Source organism: Pan troglodytes, chromosome 17, assembly GCF_028858775.2.
Source record: "Pan troglodytes isolate AG18354 chromosome 17, NHGRI_mPanTro3-v2.0_pri, whole genome shotgun sequence".
In the NCBI taxonomy this organism is placed as follows: domain Eukaryota; kingdom Metazoa; phylum Chordata; class Mammalia; order Primates; family Hominidae; genus Pan; species Pan troglodytes.
In genome coordinates, this window is record NC_072415.2 from 45,117,898 (window position 1) to 45,134,007 (window position 16,110).

Below are 16,110 nucleotides of genomic sequence, written 5' to 3' on the forward strand. Positions count from 1 at the left end.
CTTACTATGTTGCCTGGCTGGTCTCAAACTCCTTGGTTTAAGTGATCCTCCTGCCTCAGCCGCCTGAGTAGCTGGGCCGATAGGCATGGGCCACTGCACCTGGCTCATGGGTCTTGTGATTTTAATTGAGCATTTTATATGATCCGCCTGCCTCGGCCTCCCAAAGTGCTGGGATTACAGGTGTGAGCCGCTGGGATTACAGGTGTGAGCCGCTGGGATTACAGGTGTGAGCCAATGCGCCCGGCCAGGTGTTGGGTATTTAAAAAATACACACACATACACACGTTCGTGTCCAATACAGGGACATTGTATTCTTGAACTTTCTTCTGGGATGTGTTTAAGTTTTATCTTCTCAGGTCTTGCTTTTAAGTTTTAAGCAGTGTTTAGGATTTTTCTCCACAAAGTAGGCAAGATCCTTCCCTAGTACTCTAACCAGGAGTTTTTTCAAACCTCAGCACTACTGCCATTTGGGGCTAATTCATTATTATAAATTGTAGGATACTTAGTAGCATTTCTGGTCTCTACCCACTAAATGCCAGTAGTGCCCATCTCCTCTGGTTGTGACAACCAAAAATGTCTCCTGGGGGACAGAATTGCCTTTGAGAATCACTGCTCTGATGCTCTATGAATTATGAGGTTTTCTACTCTGGCTGATACCATTCCTGTCTCTTTGTGAGTTCCGGTGATTTTTCCCTCTAATCCTTTTGGATAGTTCTTTTCCCAAACTCAGGTAGTCTCCTTACATATATATGTTTATTAAGTACTCAACTGAATACTTGAGAGGGACTCTGCAGATCTCCACTGTTGTCTTTCTGTGCACTTATCTCCTCTCTGATACTCTGTCCTGCAAAAGCTAGCCACCTTGGCCTCCCAGGACTTCTTGCTCCATCTTCTCAACTTAAGAAAACTGCCAGTCTCTGCCTGAGCCACCCTCCCTGTGCTGAGGCCTGGAAATTCTCCCCAGGCAAGTAAATGGGCAATCCAAGTTTGCCTCATTTGTTTTTTGTCTCTTGGGAATCCCATCTTCCCATTCTTTGCCTCTGTCTGCTACATTTTGTCTGATATTTTATTTATTCAGGTAGGTTAGATCTGATCCCTGTACTCCATCTTGGCCTGAAGGTTTTTGTGTGATAAAAACAGCATATTTTTATGTTAATTAGAGAAGTTCAGAAGACAGGAAAAACTGAAATGTGGGAAAGGTGAGGATTATTGGAGTATGTCTTTCCGTAGGTGTGAGAAGACAGCTTGGATCCAGTGGAGAGGTTAGCCTTAGGCAGAAGCAGACAGTTGATCTAAAGTTCAGAGGAAAGAAGGAAGCCGTATATAGACATATAGACACACGTTTTTTTTTTCTAAATATGTATTTGTTGTGAATAATGGTGTGATATAGATGGGGAGAGGTATATAGATAGAACATTTATATAGGTGTATAGAGAATAAAAAATGTTACTGGGATGTTATTAGGATTATGGATTCGCATGACTTTTTGGGTGATTTTTATTTCTAAACTTTTCCTATTATATTACCTTTATAATATGTAAAGAAATATTTTAAGAATTTAGATAAACTAGATGGAGATTTTGTTTTGTTCAGCTGTTCTCAGCACCTTGTCACATTACTTATTTGCTTAAAACCTCTAATGGGCTCTCATTACATTCAAAGAAAAAGTTATAGTTCTATCAATGGCTAACCAGGTCCTCCATGATCCAGCTTCTCCCTGCCACCCTCACTACATTTGTCTTTGGCCTCACCTAATTCCCCCCATGTTCATTCTGCTCTAGCCGTACAGGCCTCTTTGGTTTCTTGCACAAATGAGGCATTGCTCTTACATCAGCTTGCTTTGCAGTTGGTGTTTTCATGCCTGGAACATTCTCCAGTCTCATGGCTTGCTTCCTTATACTATCTTTTCTCCAATGTCACTTTCTCAGTGAAAACCTTCCCTGGCCAGCCTATCTAAATTGCACTATCTTTCCTTCTTGACATTTTGTATCCCTTTCCTATTTTCTCCCTAACCACTTCTCATCATATGACATACAATATGCTTTCTTAAAAAACTGTTTCTCATTTACTTTTGGTTTTCCACTGCCACGTGTAGTTTTTCACACACACAAGCAACAGATGTAAATCCCAGAACAGTGCCTGACCCAGAGTAGGCATTTAAATGTGTTGAATAAAAGCTTGCAAAATGTTTTCCTCAAATTTGAAAGACATCTCTTTGAAAACTCCATCTTAGGAGATGTGATTAATAGAGGTGCCAGGTGACATAGAGCACTGCTACATTTCTGGCCATAGAAAAGAGCCCACAGGGTGAGGCTGCTCAGGTCTGTGTGTGCTCATTCACGTCTTGAGTCCACAGGCCTGAGAATGAAACAAAGAGCCAGAGAACCATGGAGTTGGGATGGAGGTCATTGGAAGGGCTCCAAGGGTTGTATACAGGGAATGCTTGAGGGGAATCCCCCAAGAACAATGGTAGGAGATGGGTACAGCTCTCAGCAGTGTAACCCTTAAAGTCCCAGGTTAATGAGTCTAGAGGAAGAATAAGAAGAGAATTGCCAAAGAGGCAATTGTGTAAAAAGCTGTTCATCCACATTCCCAACATCAATGTTCAGTTACTATTGGAATGTAAAGTGTATGTATGTGGGGTGTGTGTTATAGGGAGAATGGAGTAACAAATGGCAAAAGTTGACACAGGCCAAATCATGGAAGGCCATGCTAATTTTATTAACTTATATAGTGCATAAAGTCTAGAATTTAAAATTACAAAGGTTTTCTACAAATCAATAAGAAAATACAAATAACCTATATTAATCAGAACAGAAACCCAATTCAATTATCTTAAACAAGAAAGGGACTTTATTGGCTCACAAAACTTTAAAGTCCGGAGGTAGGGCAGGCTTTAGGCACAGCTGGATCTAGGGCCTCCAGAAAAATGACACCAGAACTTAGTTCTCTTTCCATTTCTGCTAGCATCCGAGTTTCTCCTCAGACAGACTCTCTCCACATGGCACAAATTCAGGCTTACATGGTCCTTGGTTCCTGGGATCTCCATAAAGCCTTCTTTCCAGTAGTTCCAGCAGAAGTTCTGTTAAGGGCTTTCCTTAGCCTGGCTTAAGTTATATACCCATTCTTTTATCACTGTGGCTAGGAAGCTGTGGGACTCAGGAGGCCAGGCCTGGTCACATGCTCACCTAAGCCAGAGGGAATAGGTTCCCCACAAATAAATAAAGGTTGTGTTACCAGAAGATGGGGAAGGAGATGCTGAACAAATAAAAACAATATATCCACACATAACCCAATAGAAAGCAGGTAAGGGATGCAAACAATCCACAGTAAACTATAAATGGCCAATAAACATGAAAATAACCCCATCTCACCATTTTTTTTTTATAATCAGGGAAATGCAAAATAAGAAAAGATTCTTTTTCGCCCAACAGATAAAAACTATCAAGTGTAGGTATGGTTATATGGGGAAATGAACATTCTCCATACACTTGGTGAAAATACAGTTATGAAGGCCTTTGGGAAGACTGAAGGTGGACAGAGAACAAACCCTTTGATCCAAAAATCCACCTTACTGGACTCCAGACTAAAGAAATATTCACACACATGCACAAAGACATCTGAATAGGATGTTTACTTTGGCAATGTAATAGCGAGAGGAAAAAAAATTAAGGGAATAGTTAAATAATGGCATTTTCATAGTATTTAATCATATTCAACCATTAAAGAAATTTAAAGACCTATCTTTTTTTGAGACCAAAATTTAAAAAAGCTACAGAATATGAGATCCTATTTATGTAAAAAGTGTTTTTATGTGTATGTATATTCGTACGGAAAGGTGACTAGAGGATGTATGTTAAACTGTGGTAAGTGGAATGTGATTGGTAGCATTGGAGAAAAGGGTCTCTCTATTCAAAGAACTGTGTTTTTTATACAATGAGAAGGTAGTCATTAGACTTTCATAATTAAAAAAAGGAAAATGGGCAAAAGCAATTCATAATAGGAAATGCAAATGGCCAAGAAACATGAAAAGATGTTCCTCCTCATTAATATTCAAAGAAAAGAAAGAAATTTTGCCTACCAGATTGGCAAAAATTTTTAAGGATTCAGGGTTGGCAGACTATAGGCAAACAGGCATTCTTACTAATGATGGAGTTGTAAATTGGTGAAATCTTTTTGGTAGTAGTTTTCAAAACTGCAAATGTGAAACCTGATCCAATAAATTTCTAGTTATTCATCCTACAGAAATACCCACACAAGTAGCAAAATACATGTACAGGAATGTTAATTACACTTCTATCTATAATGAACCTAATTATCAATCCATAGGGGATTAAATAAATTACAGAATATTCATGCAATGGAATAGTATATAGTTATGAAAAAAGAACATCTTCAATGTGGGGGGAGAGGAGGCAAGTCTCAGTGTAGTGCATGTGAAATGGGGTTATGTCCTACTTTATACGGTAGCTGAGGATTAAGAGTTAATCCATGATAAAGCACTTCAAATAGTGCCTGTCACAGCAACCACAGGTGTCAGCTATTAACACATTATTGATTAAATAAGTATATGCCTAAATCTGGAAGAACAAACAAAATTATCATGACTTCTGGGTAACACTGTGAAAGGAAATATCCTTTTTCATTTTACATTTCTGCACTGTAAAAAATTCAAACCAGCAATGTTTAATAGCTTTCACATTTGTTAACCATAAACACAAATTTATCAAGGTTTAATAGCCACCACCCATGGCATGGTGAATATGTCCCTGGAGTCTACAGAACCAGATTTGAATTTTATCTCTAGGCCACATGCAAGTCACATGATCTCTGAATCTTGCTTTCCTAGTCCACAAATCTAAGTGAGATAGGTACGGTGTCTAAGCCAATGCCTAGCATGCAGATTATTTCAGTACATGTAACCCTCCCTTCAATTTACATGAATATGAGACATATTGCTAAAGATCAAGTACCAACTGGGTATGACTACAGAGAGCTTAACCTCCAAGAAAGCCAGAAGAAAAAACCAGCAAATGCTCAGTGGCTACTGGGCAGATATCAGCAATCTGCATGACCTAAAATGACTGCTCATTTGCTAACCAAACAGATACTCTGGCGATGCCACTGCTTGGCAACTGCCATATCACCACTTCATCAGAAGCTAGGCACTCCCCCAAATTTCTATGATTATCTGTGTGGGTAATGAATGTGTGGATGGAATTTAAAAATCACTACATAGTATTTAAAATCAATTTGTCTAGTGGGGACTAAGCCTAACCAGAGATAGAAAGTACACATCTCATCATTTCCTCTTCTTGTGTGCCACCATCCAGTTTTTTTTGGCCCAGTCCCTTTTTCCCACAGAGCTTTGCCTTAGCCTCAGAATCCTTTCTGAACAATGCAGATATTAGAGCTGCCAAGACAAAAACAGTATTTGCCAACCCTAATACTACTTTTTCTACACTCACATTACCAAATATCTTTGGCATTTATGACAAATCTACCACAGGGAAGCTTCCTTGTATATAGGAACCACATACGATCTTAAAAAGCATGACATAATAGCCATTGAGAGGTTGCTCCCTTCTTACCTACTCTGATACAAGAATTCTGTCATCCCAGCCGTCTTCCAAATATGCCACCTCAAAACCTACTTGGAAAGAAGCCAGTTATAAATAAATAAATCACATCATTTATCTTAGAGCAGAGGAGTTTACAGCTTTATTGGACACTGACTTGTTTCCCCTCAGCCACAAAGAGAAAAAGACCCAAACAAAAGTCCCTACATTTTCTTGTATAACTTAAAATACATTATATCATTACTACATATTTATACTTCAATAAATCTTAATCTATAAAGCACATTTTTTATAATTGTTATCAGAAAACCTATAAACAAGCTCCATTCTGCCTCACTTTTCCACCAGCTGGCCTTGCATTTATTACTATGCTTTTTAATAGGCTCATGCAAAATCTCACCTTCCATTTTTAAACTTGATCCAAGCACCAGATATAACCAAAATCTCTGAACTAGGAAATATTTGTATTCACATGGGTCATTTTCCACACAATGATGCCCATTATAAAAAAGCCTCCTCTCATATTCTGTATTTTAACTTCCAGAGTTTTCCACTAAACAGTAGAACCACAGTACTTGGAATTCTCAGCCAAGGAGTATATAATCCTACTACTACAATGTATTACTTTAATACATTTTAAAAAATGTGTTAAGACTGAAAATTTAAAAAAAATTCAATTGTGATAGGTTAATAAACTAGTTAATTGTCTAGTTGTTTATTTTTTAAATAGAACAGTCCATTCAACTTAATATGTAGGTACAACCTCAATGCTATTAGAGATTGATTAGTTCTTTAAAAAGATTCACAAACTTCCAAATTGTGGTAAGAGTATCGTGGACTCACCTCTCAACACTGGAGAGCCAGCTAGCTCTTTTGAGCCGAGTCCTCCTCCCCCTCCAAATACAACACCCTGGTAAAAAAAAAACTACAGTTCTGGGAACCTCACAGGTGACCTCCCCTGAGGAATGCTCAGACAAGGGGAAGAGGCTAACTCACATAAAACAGCAAACCCCTATGATTTACAGTGGAAGAAATACCTACCTACTTATGGTAGGATTACAGTACCTAGCACAGTGCCTTGTCGGTAGAAAATGTTTAATAATAAATGCATGGCTGCTTTTTTAGCCTGACGTTCAACCCTTTTGTACCAAAGGAATAAAAAATAGGTAACCTGATACTTGCCCACCTGTCAGGGAATTTTCTGTCCTTAACAAAGATGAAGGCAAAATAATGAACTCGATCATCTTTTTCTAAAAGCCATGACAGACCATTACCCTTATGTTTACATTTGCCTTCAACACTGCCATCCGCTACAAATTTTTCCCTAGTGTTATAATTTCTACCTTCATTATTTTACAACTGTTTATTATTTAGACTGTATGCTTTTTAATAATATATGGGAAAACATTATTTTCATTAGTAAGATGACTCCAAATTATAGAGAGGATGAGTAGCTTTTGAATTTTCCTGCAGGCAAAATATAAATTCTTGATACATTTCAATTCTTAGATCAAAGTATTTGCATATCTTCCCCAATCAAGGTGTTCCATTCACTTTTTGATGTTTTATCACCATCACTTCTTATCTGAGATCTTATGGCTCATTTTGAGGCTCTTAGCCATCCTTTATCCTCTTATTTTCTCAAATGCATATTCAAATTAGGTAAAAGGAAACAAGGGTAAATTTTTAAAAGATGGTTTAAAATGGTTTTCAGACTTTGTAATTCCTGTTGCCTTTTAATATATAAGGGAATGTATCCATATAAAGAACATTTCAATGATCAATGCAGAAATAATGTATTTGTCTTAAAAAAAGGAAACTTTCAAGAAAGGGACAATGAATCAGGTAGTTCATTATTTGGAGAAGTAATACAGACTATAAACATCACATGGAAAATTTAGGCATTAAGACCTGAATTAAGTTTAAAATTTCAGTTTCTAGGCAGGTATGACACCATTTCTTTCAAGATAAATATCATAATGGTGAGTGAAGATTTTTACATTTCCCAGTGGATTTTCTGACAGTCAACAGGGAAAAAACTATTCTGCATCATTTCATATTTTAAATTTTGTCTTCATTTCTGAAGAAAAAGACCTGAGTGCTGATTCTTTTTTTTTTTTCAATTTCTTAAACTTTCACAACATTCAGAAGTTTTTCTGCATTGTGTCTTCTCTGATGTCTAAAAAGATTTGAGCTTTGACTATACGATTTCCCACACTGAACGCATTCATAAGGTTTCTCCCCAGTATGGATTCTCTGATGATTAATAAGCCCCGAATTCTGGCTAAAGGCTTTCCCACATTCAAGACATTTGTAAGGTTTTTCTCCAGTGTGGACTCTCTGGTGTTGCACAAGAATGGAACTTCGGCTGAATGCTTTCCCACACTCAACACATCCATAAGGTTTCTCCCCACTGTGAATTCTTTGATGAAGAATAAGGGCTGAGCCCTGACTGAAGTGTTTTCCACATTCATCACATATATGTTGTTTCTTTCGAGAGGGATTTCTCTTTCTTTCAAACCTGCCCTTGGGGAAACAGGTTTCTCCATATTTAAAAATTTGAGGAACACCCATATTGAGAGTGCCAGGAACTTCATGGGATTCTACTGCTGAAGGAAGCTCCTGCTTTGGAGCTAGTGCTCCATTTTCAGTCCTACCATCATCATCTGAAATAAACAGAAAATGTAAATATCATTCATTATCTATTAAGGGAAAAAGAAACCTAAAAAAAATTTTTTTTAATGAACAAAAATAGCTAGCACACATCTATAAACCACTCTGACACTGGTGTTAAGGCCTATTCTCAAAAAAGAAAAAATGAAATTACTCTGAATAACAGTATAACATCATGATATAAGAGATATCTGAATAAAACATAGGCAAGTGGTTTACAAATGGTAGTCAGAAAACAAAGGTCAGAAAGATGGTAGAGTCTAAGATGGTTAGGGAGATAGTCAAAGTGATGTGGCTAGGTATGGATGAAACTTTGTAAGAATAAAAATAAAATAAAATTGGCCACTAGGAAATCATTATAATGTTCTTTTACTTTGAGAAAGGGAGAAATTACATCAAAATACAAAGATGTAAATTAAAAAAACATGTCAGAAAGTGGCTATTTCTGAAATGAACAAGCCAAGTCAGGTCACAGCCAATGTTAGCCTAAAAGCAGAACACAGGAGTCTTGACAAGAAGGGGCTGAAGATAAGCTGGGGGCCTCCTGTGTTAACCAAAGACATGACATAAAAATTCAGTATGCCCCTAATAAATGAAAGTTTTCCAATAAAAGAAGCTTCTCCCATGTGGTATTTGTCATGGTACTTAGAAAAATGGTTATTTCTAAGCCTCAGTGAAACGTGTCCAATGAAAGAAAAGCCTGAATTACCAACATGGGTTAGCATCACTTACACGCAGGCAGAGATAACAGCAAGTGTCATTTAAGACTTTTCTAAAACTTCATGCCTTAAGGAGTAAAGATCCAGTTCATACAGGGTTAGCAACTGCCTTCAGCGAAGAGGAAAACAGTAAATAATTAACAAAAAGATCAAGTCAGGAGATAAGGCTAAGAGAGAGAGACTGAAAGGTTAGAGGAGGGTAGTGAGGCTTGGAGACTTGAAAAACAGAGGAGTGTGAAGATTAAGTGGAGACAAACGGCACACAGGAAACAGAAATTCCCAAGTGTGGAAGAGACTAGACAGCTGAAATAAGGAATGCAGGTGAAAAGTCACTCTAAAATTCAGATGATGAGAAGTTGAAAATATCACCCCCATATATCAAGAATGATACTTCTCAAACTTTATTGCACAGAAGAATGTCCCATGAAACATGTAAAACTGCAGATTTTCAGCAGACTTCAGCCCCACCCCAAAAGTTGACTGGCTGGCACTGTCCCCTCAGATGTGAAGAAAACCTGCTCAGACCTCATTCAGTGGCATACCAGCACCATCTCCAACTACCTCAAGGAATGATTACTAAAGCAGAGTCAAACAAAATTTCATTTTAGTTCACATAAACATGAGAAAGCAATCTAGCAGTTTTAGGAATATACTGGGCCATATCAAAGGATACACATAAGTATATGGTGTTAATGGCTAATATATTGGGAAAGACTGGTCTCGTGAATTAATACAACTTTGAGCTTTTAAAAAAGCTTTTTCTGCATTTAAAGCATGTTATAGCTAAGGAGGCTTTTTTTGCATAAATACTTAGAAAAAGGAAAAAAATTACTCCAAATATTTCTACAAAAGAAGCTTCTTAGAAGAAAATGACTCTAGGTAGACGTTGAAGGAAATCAGAAATAAATATTTAGAAAGACTTCAGTGATATACAACAAAGAGATTAGAAGAGGTTTTCAGGTAAGCTTACTGTACCAATGGAATTAGGCAGGAGATTGAAAGTAAAAGGATGTAAAACAGATGACAAGTAATACTGAATGCAAAATAGAGGGACTTGGTCCATGGGTGGGTGCTGGCTCAAAGTAAGGCAAATGCTAGCCTGACATGGGCAACTCTTTTTAGGAAGGAGACTGAAAGGGAAGAAAAGGCTGAAGATGTTAATGTCTAGGAATAAAAGGTCTGAGGCCAGCAAAATCAACTTAATCAGAAAAAAACTGAGATATTAGATTAAGAGTGATATGATGCCCCCACCAGTGAGAACAAGCAAAGTTCTGAACAAAAGGCCTATACTCTCTTTCACCCTCTAGCCCACACAGAGTTCTGGTCCTCACCACAGTGCCTTAGGGAATGGAGCTCCCAGGATGCCCACTTGAGCTGGTTCTCCACAGCATCAAGCTCAGAACTTGGTAATCCCTGAGCTTCTTCTTGAGATACCATGTCTTCTACTAGTACTTCCCGTTTTCGTCGACGGAGAGAAACCTGGAAACAGAAAGATTTGATTCAGAGAAGGAACTGTAATGAGAATCAGAACTAAAAACACGTAAGAGAAACCGCATGAAACAAATACTGCAGAAGCCTAGATGGCAAAGCGGCACAGATAACAAGGAGTGGTAGGGGAATGGGGGAAAAGGCATAAACATAATTCTAACTTAGTTGAGTGGAATTAATTCAGCAGCTTTGCCTACTAACTATGCCAGTGCTTCTGACACAGGAAATGACACAAGCAGGCTCACCGGTTGTCCAGGGTCATCAAGTTCACTCTCCAAATCCTCCAGCACTGTCACTGCCTCCTCTCCATTCTCTGGATGATGATCTCGAACCCAAGTCTGTAGCTCTTTGGGTAGGATGGCAACAAACTGCTCCAGCACTACCAGCTCCAAGATTTGTTCTTTTGTGTGCGTCTCTGGCCTGAGCCACAGACGGCAAAGTTCCCGGAGCTGGCTCACAGCCTCACGGGGCCCAGGTGAATCCTGGTATCCAAACTGCCTGAATCGCTGTCGGAAAATCTCTGGGTCTGGGAGATGGTTCCAGGGGATACTTGATCCCTCTTCGCCATCAGGATCCTCCTCCAACTTCACTCTCAGAATTTTTTCGTCTTCATCTGGAGTTGGGATGATAAGTATTGAATCTTCTTCCACTGACTGTGCAGACATTCTGATTTATAATATTTCAAGAAAAGACAGCTGAGGCAGAATATAAGCCTCAGGGCAATACCCCGTTTTCTTCACAGGCACTCCTGAGGCATAAGAAATAAAAGATATATAAATAAGCAAAAATATCCTAAGAATTTGAACTTATACTGGTAAAAGTAAAAGATACTTGTTCTTTGAGTTAAAAATTCCAATCAATAACCTACACCAGGAATTGGCAAACTACAGCTTCACGGCCAAATCTAGCCTGCCACCCATTTCTGTACAACACTTGCACCAACAATAATTTTCACATTTTTAAATGGCTGTGGTCTTCATCACAGTGCCTTAGGGAATGGAGATCCCTAAAATCAAATGAATACCTAATGATATTTAGGGAATGGAGCTCCCCAAAATCAAATGAATACCTCATGACATGTGAAAATGATATGAAATTAACATGACTGTGTCCATAAATAATTGTACTTATTCATACTTCACGCTACAATAGCAGAGTTGAGTAGTTTCAACAGACTAGATGGCCTAAAAAAACCCAACACAGTCATGCACTACAAAATGATGTTTGGGTCAATGAAGGACCACATAGATGACAGTGCTCCCATAAGATTATAATGGAGCTGAAAAATTCAAGATTCACCTAGTGACACTGTAGCTGTTGTAAGGTCAATACATTACTCACATGTTTGTGGTGATGCTGGTGTAAACAAACCTGCTGTGTTGCCAGTTTAACACATACAGTTATGTATGGTACATAAAACTTGATAACAATAATAAACGACTATGTTACTGGTTTATGTATTTACTATACTTTTTATACTATATTATTTTAGAGTGTGCTCCTTCTACTTACTAAATAAAAAAGTTAACTGCAAAATGGCCTCAGGCAGGTCCTTCAGGAGGTATTATAGAAGGCATTGTTATTATGGAGATGACAGCTCCATGTATGTTACTGCTCCTGAAAACCTTCCAGTGGGACAAGATATGGAGGTAGAAGGCAATGATACTGATAATCCAGACCCTGTGTAAGCCTAAGCTAATGTATGTGTTTATCTTAGCTTTTAACAAAAACAGTTCCAAAAGAAAAAAAAAATTGGCCAGGTGCAATGGTTCACACCTGTAATCCCAGCACTATAGGAGGCTGAGGCAGGAGGATCACTAAAGACCAGGAGTTCAAGGCTCCACTGAGCTATGATCACACCACTGCATTACAGCCTGGGCAACAGAGTATGACCCTGTCTCTAAAAAATGAATTTAAAAATAGCAAAAAGCTGTGCCGGGCACGGTGGCTCAGGCCTGTAATCCCAGCACTTTGGGAGGCTGAGGCAGGCAGATCACGAGGTCAAGAGATCAAGACCATCCTGGCCAACATGGTGAAACCCTGTCTCTACTAAAAATACAAAAATTAGCTGGGCGTGGTGGATTGCGCCTGTAGTCCCAGCTACTGGGGAGATTGAGGCAGGAGAATCTCTTGAACCCGCGAGGTGGAGGCTGCAGTGAGCCAAGATCGCGCCACTGCACTCTAGCCTGGCGACAGAGCGAGACTCTGTCTATAAAAAAAAAAAAAAGCAAAAAGCTTACAGAATAAGGATATAAATATATTTGTACAGCTGTACAATGTGTTTGTATTTTAAGTGAAGTGTTATCACAAAAGAGTAAAAAAGTTAAAAAAAAATGTAAAAGTTTGTAAGTGAAAAAGTTCCAGTAAGCTAAGGTTAATTATTGAAGAAAAATGTTTTCTTAATAAATTTAGTGTAGCCTAAGTGTTCAGTGTTTATATGGTCTATAGGAATGTACAGTAATGTCCCAGGCCTCCAAATTCACCACTCACTCACTGACTTCTTAGAGCAACTTCCAGTCCAGCAAGGTCCATTCATGGTAAGTGCCCTGTACAGGCATATCTTTTTTTTTTTTTTTTTCAAACCTTTTATATCATATTTTACTCTTATCTTTTCTATGTTTTGATACACAAATAGTTAGCATTGTGTTACAATTCTCTACAGTATTCAGTACAGCAACATGCCGTACCGGTTTGTAGCCTAGGCGCAATAGGCTATACCAGATAGCCTAAGTGTGTAGTAGGCTACGCCATTTAGGTTTGTGCAAGTACATTCTATGACGTTCGCACAAGGATGAAATAGCCTAACACATTTCTCAGACCATAGCACTATCGTTGAGTTATGCATGACCTTATTTACTATATGGCCGCTTACAGAAAAAGTTTGCCAATCATGACCTACTAAGACGACAAACCCTATGTCAATAATCAAAAGAATCCAAGTAAGAACCAGACTACTTCAGTGCTTTCTAAATGTGCCTGACCCTGGAACGCATTATTTCCAATTCAGGATTGGTGTTTCCTGACACACACAAGTCAACTCAAAAGGAAGGTTCGCTTTATTATTATGTGCTTAAAAAAATTTTCTTTACCATTTAAAAAATAGTTTTAAGGTGTTTAAGAACTCCTTGGACTTAAAATATATGTGAAAAAATGTTCACTTGCTGAGTAGCAGATCACATAATATTGAAAAGATCATATGTGAAAAACAGATCACATAATTTTGAAAAATTATCTTGCACATAATACGTAAATATTCAGTCTTCCACCACACCATACGTACATTTATATTTATAATGATAGGCATTAATCACAGAAACTTCTATTAAGAAAAGGCACTCGCATAAGCACCTTGACTTCCTGCAGTGGTCCAGTGTCTTGTCCTTACACTGGAGGACTCACAGTTTCCCCAGCTTCTACCTTCAGGGAAACTGTATACTGCTTCTGGACCGTTATTATTTGCACGATCATGCCCGTGCTGTTGTTTACGACACATACTAGCAATGAGCCATTCAGCCTATTTATTTATTCAGGGCCCAAAATCAGAACAATAACAACTTAAAAAAACTTATTGTAACCCAAGCAAGATGAAGACTAGAATCAGAAAAGGCCTTATCAGACAAGTAATACATACTGGTTTAATTAAATACCCTGGAGTGTGGTGGCCTTATAAATAAGGTCTAGCCAACATTCATTCGTTCCTATTCCAAGACCCTGCTTATCAACGGTGCAAGTATTTCTACATAATTTTCTCTTCCTTTTATGCTGTAGAGCATACTGCTTGTGGGAAATGGAGGGAAGGCCCACGGTCCCGACAACGTTTGGGCAGGGTACCTCGTCCCAGGTGGATCGCCCACCTTACTGCTGCATAGACCTGCTGTGTATCCTGGCCCCGGCCCCGGCCCGACGTCCTCTAGCCCCTCTTCCCAGCACTCAGGACGGCGGATTTCAGATGACCAAAGGCCACCCTGTGACAACAGCGTCGGAACCACGGCACTTCCGCCTGCGGCCGGTGAGACTACAAATCCCAGCAGCCCCGCGCAAGTCTCGTCCCACTACCACCTCCTCCCATCACGACTCCCAGAACCCTCCGCGAGACGCCAGGGCCTCGAAATAGAACAAAACCGGCCGGTGGGGGAGGGGGAAGGTGAGGGTCTCGGAGGACACAGGGGGTTAGAGAGCTCTCTGCAAATGCCGAAGACCCAAGCAGGCCTGCCGCCTACCTCTCCCGCCCCACAACTGCTAGGCGCGGAGACCGCGGCCTGTTCCCCGCGCCTCCCGGGAAGCTGAGGAAGGTCCCGGACAGGCTTCCCCGCCGGCTCCTGCTAAGAGGTCCGCAGGCCCTAGCCCGGTGTCCCCCTCCCTCTCATAACGTTCCCCGCACACCGGCGCAAACCTCCGGCTCAGGAACCGCAGCAGCTTCGCTGTCCACGGCAGACGCAGAAACGCCGTTCACAAGCCTTTTCCCAGAAGCCCCCGGCGCGGGCTGCTTCCGGTCTGCGGGCCTGAGGAGGCGGGGAGAGGTAAAGCCCACGTTGCCATGGAGAAGCGCCCCGGGCGGGGGAGGGGCGGCCCCACGACAATGACCGCATTGAGGCTGCGCTTGGCCTCGCGCCTCTCCTCGAACAGCCCAGCGTCCTCTGGACCGTTTAAAAGAAAACATAAAGAGGACTCTACCATTAAGATAGTCCTTACAATTTCGCAAGCCCTTTCACGTGCATTATCTTGTGGATCCTCTCAGTAATCCCCTGCAAGAAGGAATGAAAGCGAGTATTTGTGAAAGCTTACTACATTGTGCCAGGCGCTCTCGTCGTGCTTTACATGTCATTTTTTTTTTCACAAATAAATGATGTAGGAACTTTCATTATCCCCATTTCACAGCTGAGATAGTTGAGGCACAAATACAGTAAATAACCTGACAAGAGCTCACAACTCATTTGTGGGTAGCAAGATTTGAAACCAAGACGTGATTCAAATCTTTGGCTCCCACTAGTAATGTCATGGAGCTTTATTCCGACCTATTTATCTGTCAGGAAAACTAGATAAGACAGGTTAAGAGTTTTGGCAGTGATGTCACGGTGAATTTGTAGAATGCATGGTCATCTTAAAGCTGGGCATTTTATACCATAAAACAACTGCTGACGCGATCATTTAAAATTACAAATCAGACCACTTCACTCCCCTATTTAAAGCCCTCCAATTTATGTCATAATAATTTATGACATAAAAACTCCTTATAATGGCCTGTAAGTCCCCTATGGTCTGTTGCCTGCCCGCACCCCCAGACCCTGGCGCCCCCAGTCACCTCAGCTCCTTGGCTCATTGTGGCCCAAGATCCTCAGCCTCACCGCCTGCCTTTCATGGCTCATGACCCTTCATGGCACTGTTATTAATGGAAGTGATCTCATTTATTTACTTGTTTTTTGTTTTGTTTTGTTTTGTCTTTAAGTCCCTTTAGGGCAGGGACCTTGTCTGTCTTGTTCACCACAGTATCCCATCCTAGATCCTGGAAGCTGACTGCCTGGTAAATAGAGAACTCAATAAATATTTGTTGAATAAATAAATGAATTGTGGGATGGTTACATTGCTGCCTTTAGCTAGGTCACATGATTGGCATCAGACACCACACAAAGGAGCCCTGTTGTTTAAGGACT

At 39.9% G+C, this 16,110-nt stretch overlaps 1 protein-coding gene across 6 annotated transcripts; it reads right to left on the reverse strand.

The window, feature by feature from the left end:
* Nucleotides 1–2,697: 2,697 nt before the first annotated feature.
* ZNF24 (zinc finger protein 24) lies at nucleotides 2,698–14,950 on the reverse strand. 6 transcript variants are annotated; one of them, XM_009433742.5, is made up of 4 exons: nucleotides 14,853–14,950; nucleotides 10,705–11,207; nucleotides 10,303–10,450; nucleotides 2,698–8,245 (listed from the first exon to the last, which is right to left on the reverse strand). In XM_009433742.5, the coding sequence occupies exons 2-4, from the start codon at nucleotides 11,122–11,124 to the stop codon at nucleotides 7,707–7,709; spliced, it is 1,107 nt and encodes a 368-aa protein (XP_009432017.2). In that variant the 5' UTR covers nucleotides 11,125–11,207; nucleotides 14,853–14,950; the 3' UTR covers nucleotides 2,698–7,706.
* Between the last annotated feature and the right edge of the window lie 1,160 nt (nucleotides 14,951–16,110).